Here is a 10766-nt window from a genome sequence, read left to right as displayed (position 1 = left end):
GCAGCTTCATTTTCACTCCCGTCAGTCTATGATTCTTCCATACCCTCTTTCTTGTGTACGTGTATGTGTGTGTGTGTTTATGTTTGTATGGGCAAGTTGTTGTGTGTACGCATGTCCCCCTCCTCCTCCTGTTAGTATTCTGCATGGCAGATCCCCCTAATGTAATAACTGTGTCTGCATGTCTAATTTACAGCAGGAGAGAGTAAATAGCCTGTGGTTAATTACAGTATGTGCGCATTTGTGTGTGTGTGTGGGTGTTTGTGTCTATGCATGTGTCTACGAGCGCGTGGGTGTGTCAGAATGATTTATGAGTTGCAAATAGCTACACCAGTGGCCCGTTTCTCCTCACTTAGTTTTTAATCTGTCTTTCCATTAATTTTCCTGGAGACGTTATTATGGTTTTATAACAGTGTGCACAAGGATGCACATGTGAGTGCACGTATGTGATAACGAGACAGAGGTGTGGACATTTTGTGAGGATCGAGGCAACATGGGCACCTGAGCTGCACTTTGCTTTTTCACCCTCTCCACATCTCCCATTTCGCTCCCTTGCATTCCCCCTTTCTTCCTGTCTTCTCGTGCTTCATTCACTCTCTTCATTGAGAGCCACAACGAACACAGATCTTTATTGACAGTACACGGTACAACATGGAAACAGCAGGTCAATCCGTTTAGCCCAAGGGCCGATACACCAATTCACCAATTTGTCAGTGTTAGTTTGAGAGAGAAAAGCAGCTAATCTCTCCTCTCTGCTCTCTATTGATCACACACTTAGACTCCACTTCTCTGTCTAAACACTATTGATTCTCCCTCTCTCTCTCTCAATCTCTCTCTCCCTCCATACACCACAGCTCTCAACACATCTTCCGTCCATACACTCGGCTTCTCGCAGAAAAGCCTGAATAATTGAGACAGCGTGTTCTTGTACATGTAGTCACATTTTAGATGAATACTTGAGAATTTCTTCTGGCACGGACAAAATAAGACTTGGCGTAAATTCGGTAATACAATATTATAGGATGAGCTCCATCATACAAAGCGTGTTAAGAGTTTGACCCACAAGTGTCAGAAACCACTGTTCCCTGCTACATAGATTCAGAAATGTATGCATGGTCTCATTGAAAAAAAACTATAACGTGAATGCAGACCCTGACTAAAAATTTACAGCTGGGTTCACTGTGTCCTGGCTTTGTTTTTCAGTCTCACAGGAGGCACTTGACAAAGACCATATTCCTGTTTTCCTGTTCCTAAATGAAGGCTAGGTAGAAACGATAGAGTAGTTATTTTGAGGAAGAAGTCCCCCCCCTGCCATATTTACATTAGGTCCAATTGAACTATAGACAGACATTCCCTGTAGCATTTATCACATCTATACCTTTCTACCTTGATTAAAAAAATAATTGGAGCAACTGTTACTCTCGTGCCAGGCACCAATGGCGTTCACCGTCCTCCCCACATATTGTGACTCCTATTCATTAGACTTGTACGCCCCCTACTGGTGATACGAACCCATTACAAACCTTTATTTCTGCAGGTTACAAAACACAGACACATGGCTTGTGTAACTCGGAATCAGATGTTCTTTGGTAACCGGTGGAGAGGAGGTGCCGGCTGGATTGAGCTTTTGACTCTGTTAGACGATCAGAACTTTATGCAGCATTTTACGTGATATATCGTCACCTTGCATTGGAGATGCCTCCGTCAGCGGCTGGTGCACAGGACAGCAAAGCCTTGGTGAGACAGCTGTTGAGAGAAGTGCTGGTGGGTCGAGAGGATCCAGAGGGGTTCTTTGCGATGTGTGTGTCCGTCCTGGGGCAGCAGGAGACCCGCACACAGTTCCAGTCCCTCATCCAGCCCCTGTCCACGGCCAACAGATCCCTGCACTGCAGCCTCACCTCCATCTACCTGGAATATTTCTCTAAGGTCAGTCAGTGTTGGTCTAATATAGTTCTGTCTTGTACTTCAACACGTAGGTACATGGGCTGAGAAGTACACAACACACACACACACACACACACACACACACACACACACACACACACACACACACACACACACACAGATAATATATAATATCTGATTATTTGTAGGAATATAATATTGTTTATTCTGGAAATAAACCAATGACAATAAAGGGTGTTAAAAAGAATCCCAAAGTAAGAGCGGTGAACAATGATACAAAAACACAAATTACAAAAGTATTTTTTAATGTTTTATACTTTATTATTATACTACAATTATGGCAGCTGTTTACTTTCATGTCACTTTTTTTAATTTGAGCTAAATTCAGTGATGTTCACCACTACATAAAAATTTAATAAAAACTCAGTGAAACTGGCTAACGTGTCATGGCTAACGTGTTAGCTAACAGGAATGTAGGTGTAATTAACTCACCTTTACTTTCTTTACTGCAGAAATAGAGCAAAATGGGCATCACTCTTCCTGGACACGTGTGAAACGTCACTGCTTCTTACACTGAATATTCAGCCATTATTTTCTCCTCTGAGAAAAACAACACTCCCTCCTCCACTGTTCTTTCCTCTCGGTTCGGAGAGAGACAGTTAAGCTCGTGTCAGCTGTTAGCTTCTGTGCTAGCAGCGGCTAACCCAATGTTGACATTTTGTTTGGTTTTCAAGTGAGACAAAAGACAAAGGGTTTGGGCTCAAGCTAATGTTTTTTTAAACTTCTTTTCTAGCACTAAAAACGTATGTAACAAGATATGCGATAATGTAACATGTAATTTATGTAATTATGAAATAATATAAAAAGTTAGCTTGGTAGAAAACCCTTGGAGCATTGTGGAGCGCCTTAAACCACTAAACATTTATCATCAAACTAACAGATATCTAAAAATCTATCTATTGCACAAGTTTTTAAGCCACGTTTTTTTTGCATAGTTTTTTCAAGACAAAAACGTAACATTTGGCCATTTATTGATGTGTATTTATGTGCTTTCTTACACTTGTTATGCTTGAATTTTTTGCATCTTTTAATTGCAAATATTGCTCATGATATTTGTCGCCTCTACTCCAACAACTAGGCAACAGTCGGTAGTAATAATAATGGGTTGTTCTCATTAAATTGCAGACAGGAGATGATGACCTGGAATTTGCACTGGCGCTGTCAGTACTGGAAATGAAAGATCCCCAGCTGTCAACCTGCAGTGAAGAATCCACACTTCAGCCGCTTGGAGCCAAAGCAAATCAGAGCAGCTCTGTTCAACTGACCTCAGCATCTCAGCCTCAGGGAAGCAGCAGCCGCACCCAGCGAGCAGATGTAGGTGGCGGGAGAAAAAAAACCCAATCAGTGCAAAAGGGACCCCGGGGCGTGATGTGCCTACCGCAGCCAACCCAAGAGACTGAGCTTCAGAAGAGCACACATGTTGACAAATGTAATAAAGAGACACCAGGGACAAGTCAAAGCGTGTGTGTATCCAAACCATATGCCTCATTTTTCAAACAGGAGGCTGTTTTAAAAGGTGACCAAGAGGCAGTTTTAAAAGGTGACCAAATGACAGAAGAAGGAGATTCAAGCAATCAATCGGAGAAACCAAAACGCTCTAGGAACAGGAGAAAGCAACGGGAAGGGAGTGGCCAGCAGGTTGTAGGTATGCCCACCTCTCCATCAGCATCACCACCAGTACTGCTGTGGTTTAGGAGGGATTTGCGACTGTGTGACAATCCCGCTCTCATTGGCTCACTGGAGAATGGGGCACCTGTCATCCCTGTTTTCATCTGGAGCCCTGAAGAAGAGGAGGGACCAGGAATTACTGTGGCTATGGGGGGAGCTTGTAAGTTGACTTCTGTAAAAGCATGTGCATAACTGCCCCTCGAGGCATGGCTCTCCTTTGAGGCTACTACAGGTTTTATAACCTGTTTGCAAAAATACTGTCTCTTCTCTTTACAGGCAAATACTGGCTGCATCAAGCTTTGTCCTGTTTCTCTTCATCTCTGGAGCGCATTGGCAGCCATCTTGTCTACCTTAAGGCAAATGGAGTGGGCAATGGGATGGGCTCTTCTCTGCGTACCCTTACGGAGCTGATAAAGGAGACTGGGGCGAGAGCAGTGCTGGCTAATGCCCTGTATGAGCCCTGGCTGAAGGAGAGGGACGATGCGGTGGTGTCAGCTCTGCAGAAAGTTGGTGTTCAATGCAGGATGTTCCACTCTTACTGCCTCAGAGACCCCTACTCTGTCAGCACGGAGGGTGTGGGACTCAGAGGTAAGTTACAATTTGGGTGGCCACGCTGTACTGATCCATCCTTGAGCCATCCAAGCCGAAATGCACTGTGGCCATTTTTGAGAACTTCTCTCTGTTTTCTTCTGTGATGTAGGAATAGGTTCAGTGTCTCACTTCATGAGCTGCTGTAAACAGAACCCAGAGTCTGCCCTTGGGGTTCCTCTGGATCCTCCTGCATTTCTCCCCACACCTGCCAACTGGCCTCAGGGTGTTTCTTTGGATGCTCTGGAGTTGGCACTCATGCCTCGCAGGAAGGACGGCACAACGGTCAGTGACAACAGCAGGGCTGTAGTTTTGGGCCAAGCTTTAGCCCACAATTGTTTTTAAAACAGTCATAAAAGATAACGATGTGATCATGTGGTTCCTAAGATTTTTCTCGTGTTCATTTCAGATTGACTGGGCAGTTAACATTCGTAAGTCCTGGGATTTCAGTGAGGAAGGAGCACATGCCCGGCTAGAGGCCTTTCTTCAAGATGGTGAGACTCATTGTATGCTCATTGTAAACCAGGGGTGGCAAACCATTTTCCTGTTCAATTTATGTAACCTCCTTTAAATACCATAAAACAATTATTGTACACATATTCACACCAATCTCTTAAGTGCAATGGCTGGTATTGCTGCTCTTGGGCAAAACGTCAAATGGTAGTGACTTTGCACAGAAAATCCTTGTTTGGATCAAACTTAGTCCACCTTCTTGTGACCACATTGTTTGTAGGAACATTAAGAAACATAGCATTGAGTTAACAGTACCATGTGATTACTTCCTGTGTCCTAGGTGTGTATAGGTATGAAAAGGAGTCAGGCAGGGCAGATGCTCCGAACACCAGCTCTCTGTCTCCCTACCTTCACTTTGGTCAGCTCAGCCCACGCTGGTTGTTGTGGGATGCCAAAGGGGCACGCTGTCGACCCCCAAAGTTCCAACGGAAGCTGGCCTGGAGAGATTTGGCCTATTGGCAGTTAACACTGTTTCCTGACCTCCCCTGGGAATCCCTCAGACCTCCATACAAGGTAGAAACATTTACCTTTGAGTGTTACTCAAAGAAATTTAACTACCCTTCATTTTCCTCACTAGTAAAAAGAAATGTATGATTATTATCAAGCATTTTTCATCTTCTGGTATTTCTAGGCTCTGCGGTGGAGCACTGATCGTGGCCACCTGAAGGCCTGGCAACGTGGTCAAACCGGCTACCCTCTGGTGGATGCAGCCATGAGGCAATTATGGCTGACAGGCTGGATGAACAACTACATGAGACATGTGGTGGCATCGTTCCTCATAGCATATCTCCACCTGTCCTGGCAAGAAGGCTACCGTTGGTTCCAGGTGAGACGTGCATGCATGCAGGAACAAAATGCACCGGCATACATAACGTGTATAGCAACACACAGTAATTTACTCACTGAATCTAATATAAACTTGTGTTTAGGACACCCTATTGGATGCAGATGTTGCCATAGATGCCATGATGTGGCAGAATGGGGGCATGTGTGGTCTGGACCACTGGAACTTTGTCATGCACCCAGTAGATGCAGCAATGACATGTGACCCCTACGGCAGCTACGTAAGGAGATGGTGTCCTGAACTTGCAGATCTGCCTGATGAGCTCATTCACAAACCCTGGAAATGTCCTGCGTCTATGCTTCGACGTGCAGGTGAGAAAGGAGGCCATGTGGTCAACTGTTCACTTCTTACTAAAACATGTTTGTCAAATTGAAAAATCATATGCTACTTTTTCAATGCTTTATTTGCTTTCCTCATTGTTAAGGTGTGATATTTGGTCAAACATTTCCTGATCGAATAGTTACAGACCTAGAGGAGCGAAGGAGTCAGTCTCTGCAAGATGTTGCTGTGGTGCGAAGAGAGTTTGTGCAGTACGTGGACAAACACTCAGGCTGTGACTTGGTGCCTCTGCCCCCCCGCCTCGTCTCGGAGGCCTTGGGCTTATCACACAGGAATGGTGGTCAGGTGACAGAAGTGAAGCAGTTCCTGTTGCCCGTTATAACCCGCATGGAATTTAAACACCATCAAGAAGATCCGGACGCAGACGCTGCCTCAAATCCCTACAATGCTGTTCTCAAGGGGTATGTAAGCCGCAAAAGGGATGAGACCATTGCCTTCCTCAATGAGAGAGACTTCACTGCCAGCGTGCTGTACGAAGGAGCGCAGAGAAAGGAGAGGCTGGAGAGCAACTATCGCAGAATGGAGGGACTCCCTCAGCCTCCTGCACCTCAGGGCAGAGCCAGACGGACTCCAACAGCCAAGGACCGGTTTTCCTTAGTGCCTGGTGGGGCTGTCACTTCACTTAGGTGACCCAGAGACCCAGCAATCAAGACTTAAAGTTTACAGGTTAAAAGAACCCAGACAGTTACTTGCCTCAACATGCACATGTAAAATGTTACAGGAGACAATATTTAGCTTTGAGGAAATGAGTTAGTGTCGAGAAAGTTACTCAAAAGTTTGTGATCATGTTTCAAAAGCTGATGCCTCTGGTTCGTGATGACAAGTTGCCTTCAGTTTCTTTGTGGATCATTTTCAAAATGACCAGTTTAGTTTGAAAGCTGATGAGGTGTTCGTGGGTTCCAGTCTTATGCTCTGAAATTTGTTTTTGGACCTACTGTTTTGTAAATATTTGTAAAACGGGTTCTGACTTGAGGCTTTTTTTGTAGTTATTTTTATTCATATATCATGCATATCATCTGAGAGAAACATGACATGCTGTATTTTTTAACTTTGGGAAATAAAGAAAGAAGACAAATCAAAATGATTAAGGAACTGTTTATTTTCTATTGTACAGGTCCAGTGTTTACAATATAGCTGTCATACATGCAATGTAGACCAACATAATTAATAATACCATAAAGACCAAAGTGCTTCTTGAAGTCTAACAATGCCCTAGGACAGAAATTCAAGTTTATGTTTGACTAAAATGCTTGGAAACTGTTCTATTGACTGTAAGTTTCAGTCTCATCATTTTGGGGCTTTGAGGCTGCAGGAACTCAACATTGAATGTTCAGTCAGTGCAGATGTCCCCATAAGTCAGTCTTTTAACAGTAGATAAAGGATTCCTAACACTCACAGCTCTACAATATTGGCAGGTCAGCAAACTGGAGGTCATGAGCTCCACTGGTTGATGCTAAGCATAGTGTTGTTCCTGACACAGGCACATCTTGTGCATCTCCCTGCCAACAATGTTTAAAAAGGAGAGAGGGAGCATAGCACTTATTAGGAGGTGTTAGGTTAGTCCTCAATGGAGCGGATGTATCTCTCATAGGCCGGTTCGTCCATTAGAGCGTCGACCTCAGCAGGATTGGCGATGGTCATCTTCATCAGCCAACCTATATTTGAACAGGTAAATATCAGGTTATGCTTTGTGTCAAGGAAAATGCCAGTTTTTTTCACATCTAAGTCTTTATCACAAGTCACATGTTTAAATTAGCAAAGCACTACTTCCCCAGTATGAAAATAAGCTTGTTAAGACTAGAACTTGCTTGGGTTAGGAAACCCAACACATTTTGTTTGTCAAATTTACATAAATGCACAGTAAAGCTATTGTGACTGTAAATTATCTTTTTTCTAAAGCAATGATAATGCACTTCATTATTAATTAATTCTGACAACAGCAAAAGCACAAAGTGTACAGAGAGGAAAATAACTATGACAACCAGGTTTCAAGTCTCTTTGTTGGTGGTCACATTTGTTATTGACTACAGTGGCGGTGTTCTATGTTGTGTTGCATTACTGCCCTCTACTGTCCAAAAACTAATGTTGCTAGTTATCGGTTTATGTTTTGTAAAACTCAATCAGTATGTGCTCATTTTTCAAACAACAAGTACAAGCAAGACATTTATTTGTAAAATTTATTATTTTCATTATAATTTTTAGTTGTCCAACATGAAAAGCTTCCCTATGTACCGACTTAAAAAATATATATCTTTGGCGAGATATGCTGACAAGATATGCTTGCATAGGATAACCACAGTAACAGCTTTTAGAAGGTAAACAAAGACCAGTGTCAATGGACAATTTATAGAAATGACTGATGGTGGTAATAGAGTCAAACATAATCTTAGTACTTCTGGCATAATTCAGGTCACTCCTGTTTAAGTTCTCACATTAGCTATTATGCTACTATGCATCAGTTCCAATGCCGTCTCCATGTGATAGAAGGACAAGAAGAACTATGTGTGCTTACCATCTTTGTAGCAGGATTTGTTGACCAGCCCAGGGTTGTCTGCCAGTAGTGTATTGACTTCCACAACCTCTCCAGTCAACGGGGAATAGAGCTCGCTGGCTGCCTTTACACTTTCCAGAGCTCCGAACTCATCTGTGAGAAGAAATAATACAATAATATTAAAGTTTTGTTATTTCAGAAGACTTGCATCTATGCAAAAAGGCACTGGTGAATATAACTAATTTGTGTCTATCTCAATCTCAACCAGTTTCAGCATTATATGTGTGCAAAATAAAAAATGTTTAAAGTATAAATAAACAACGCAGAAAAGACATGCATTTATATTCAAATGTTATTTAATTGAAGTTCTGTATATTTGGTTGTATGTGTTTCCTTTTCATTCATAAATAATATTGATGATCATTTTTATGGTTAAACTATCAAGACTAAATTACATTGCTTTGACTTTAGGGTTTGATAAGGACATCTTGGAAATCATAGCCCATCTTTTTATTTAAATATATCTGCCAATATCTCTGTTTCAGAAATTTTCTTTATCCTAAAATCTGTATCAACCCATGAAAATCCATAGTTTGACACTAATATTAGATAGAATGGGATGTTTGACATAAGGTTTATTCCTTTAATATCAGTACTTGAAGATCGGGTGCTATTCTAACAGCTAGAGACAAGACGTCATACCTTGCTGAGCCAGCTGTGTCCCCACCTCTGGCAGCCCACAGTAAACTACATCTCCAAGAGCCTCCTGTAAGTGGCAGGAAGAAGGGTCACAAGTAATAATGAGTGTGAGAGCGCACAATCGTGTGTGTCATTGTTTTCAAAAGCCTCCGGCTGAATCCCAATGTCCACCCAAAGGACTCGTGGACTTGAGGTGTATTCCAAGTCAATCAGTGAGGGCGCAGGGCTGTCCCACTGTGAAATCATTTAGTACATGAGGGCTCTCTCACAGACTTTCTAAGCCCTAAGTGCAAACTTTCATTAAGGCTGCGTTCTGAAAGTCCATTTTGCTTAGGAACCTTCCTAACTAAGTGAAATGACTCGGAAGTATTTCAGTGGCTGCTTTAAAAAGAGCTGTTCTAATTCTATAAATGATAAGGAAAGTAGCTTCAATGCTTTCTTACTGATCTCCTTTAGCATAGGAAACACCAGATAAACCTTTACGAAAGGAAAAGAGAACAAAAAATACCACCTAACAATTCTTTGTGGCAGCAACATTTAAAGAGACGCAGCCTCGTATTTGCACCTGGACACACCCACGTAAATATGAAAAACAAAACATCTGATTTAATATCACGATTCAGAAGTGATGTAAATCCTCACATGATCGTGTGATTTCTTCTGTCACATCTGTCCAGTGAACAACAAGCTGATTGAACTTATAGTTCACAACATCATCATCAGAACTAAATACTTGTATTACTTTTTGCATAATGATGCCATTTTTCCAATAAAGAGTAAATTGATTATTTTAAAATTACCCCTCATCCACTCTGTAAGACAAGACACGCAAGCCCTCCCCTGGTGCTTATAGTAGTTTGTATATCAAATTCCTTGTATGTGTAAACCTGCTTGACAATAAAACCCGATTCTGTTTCTGAAGAACTCAGACAGTTGGTCCCTCAAACAACTTGGCCATGAAGAAAGTAAACAACAAAACCACAGAAACGTAATACGGTGTGACGTGACGTGCCGTCCGGTTCATGGTCAAACGACTCTAATCCGCCTCTCACAGTCCGTCAGTCGCCCCCTCATGTCAGTGAGGGTTCAGTCCGTCAGTCGCCCCCTCATGTCAGTGAGGGTTCAGGGCTCGTGTCCTTTAGCGGGACAGGATTTACCTGCGCGAACTTGCTGATACCCACGGTCCCGATTCCTCCATCTTCTACTCGGATCCATTCGTGCTTGTCTGTGAATTTAAGAGCTGGGAGACAACAAACAGTCAGAACACACAGGGTCACGACAGCTTGAAGTGTTCATGCAAGTACAGTATAAGAGTATTATCTTAGCTCAGTGTGAACAACAAGTCACACTGACCCCCCTGACACTCGTGTCCTTTCACTCAGGCTAATGTTACCTTACCGGGAATGTCAGCTAACATGCGACAGTAACAACACACACAGGGCGGTGAATACCTGCTGATAACCGGCTGGAAGAGGCGACTGTTCTCCGGACGTAGGGTTCACATGCCAGCCTCAGAGGGGAGAGATGAGCCGGGCGGGTGAGAAGAGGCAGAACTGTGGCAACGCTGGAAGACAAGGAGCGAAACAGCCCACAGGCAGCCATGTTTGTCGCCTAGTGATGATGAGCGCGTGGGCTGTCTTCTTCGTGGATATTCGAGGCATT

The 10766-nt window shown here is 43.0% G+C and overlaps 3 protein-coding genes across 6 annotated transcripts in view; 1 reads left to right on the top strand and 2 right to left on the bottom strand.

Moving 5' to 3' along the window:
• Positions 1–10766, bottom strand: part of fam107b (family with sequence similarity 107 member B) — a 37775-nt gene that overhangs the window by 4952 nt on the left and 22057 nt on the right. The window contains exon 5 of one of the 4 annotated variants that reach the window (XR_004614045.1): positions 806–839. The gene's annotated coding sequence lies outside the window, so the exon portion shown is untranslated. The remainder of the gene's footprint in view (positions 1–805; positions 840–10766) is intronic. The other 3 variants (XR_004614044.1, XR_004614042.1, XR_004614043.1) reach the window with 3 other exon arrangements.
• On the top strand, positions 858–6725 carry si:ch1073-390k14.1 (deoxyribodipyrimidine photo-lyase). Its single transcript, XM_034587210.1, has 9 exons — positions 858–1923; positions 3088–3790; positions 3907–4218; positions 4331–4503; positions 4628–4712; positions 5012–5244; positions 5363–5557; positions 5661–5886; positions 6000–6725. Exons 1-9 carry the CDS (start codon positions 1693–1695, stop codon positions 6542–6544), a joined length of 2703 nt encoding a protein of 900 aa, XP_034443101.1. The 5' UTR covers positions 858–1692; the 3' UTR covers positions 6545–6725.
• LOC117762690 (glycine cleavage system H protein, mitochondrial-like) lies at positions 6994–10739 on the bottom strand. The gene is made up of 5 exons (XM_034587211.1): positions 10556–10739; positions 10262–10344; positions 9108–9171; positions 8427–8558; positions 6994–7569 (listed from the first exon to the last, which is right to left on the bottom strand). Exons 1-5 carry the CDS (start codon positions 10704–10706, stop codon positions 7472–7474), a joined length of 528 nt encoding a protein of 175 aa, XP_034443102.1. The 5' UTR covers positions 10707–10739; the 3' UTR covers positions 6994–7471.

The sequence above is a fragment of the Hippoglossus hippoglossus genome, chromosome 6, assembly GCF_009819705.1.
Source record: "Hippoglossus hippoglossus isolate fHipHip1 chromosome 6, fHipHip1.pri, whole genome shotgun sequence".
Classification (NCBI taxonomy): domain Eukaryota; kingdom Metazoa; phylum Chordata; class Actinopteri; order Pleuronectiformes; family Pleuronectidae; genus Hippoglossus; species Hippoglossus hippoglossus.
Note: the sequence above shows the minus strand (reverse complement) of the source record. Positions and strands in the feature narration are given on the sequence as shown.

Coding starts and splice junctions, on each gene's coding strand:
- si:ch1073-390k14.1 (XM_034587210.1), top strand. CDS start 1,693: ATGCCTCCGTCAGCGGCTGGTGCACAGGACAGCAAAGCCTTGGTGAGA. Junction 1,924..3,087: donor ACCTGGAATATTTCTCTAAG/GTCAGTCAGTGT, acceptor ATTAAATTGCAG/ACAGGAGATGATGACCTGGA. Junction 4,504..4,627: donor GCAGGAAGGACGGCACAACG/GTCAGTGACAAC, acceptor TGTTCATTTCAG/ATTGACTGGGCAGTTAACAT.
- LOC117762690 (XM_034587211.1), bottom strand. CDS start 10,706: ATGGCTGCCTGTGGGCTGTTTCGCTCCTTGTCTTCCAGCGTTGCCACA. Junction 10,345..10,555: donor TTCCAGCCGGTTATCAGCAG/GTATTCACCGCC, acceptor GTTGTCTCCCAG/CTCTTAAATTCACAGACAAG. Junction 9,172..10,261: donor GTATCAGCAAGTTCGCGCAG/GTAAATCCTGTC, acceptor TGCCACTTACAG/GAGGCTCTTGGAGATGTAGT.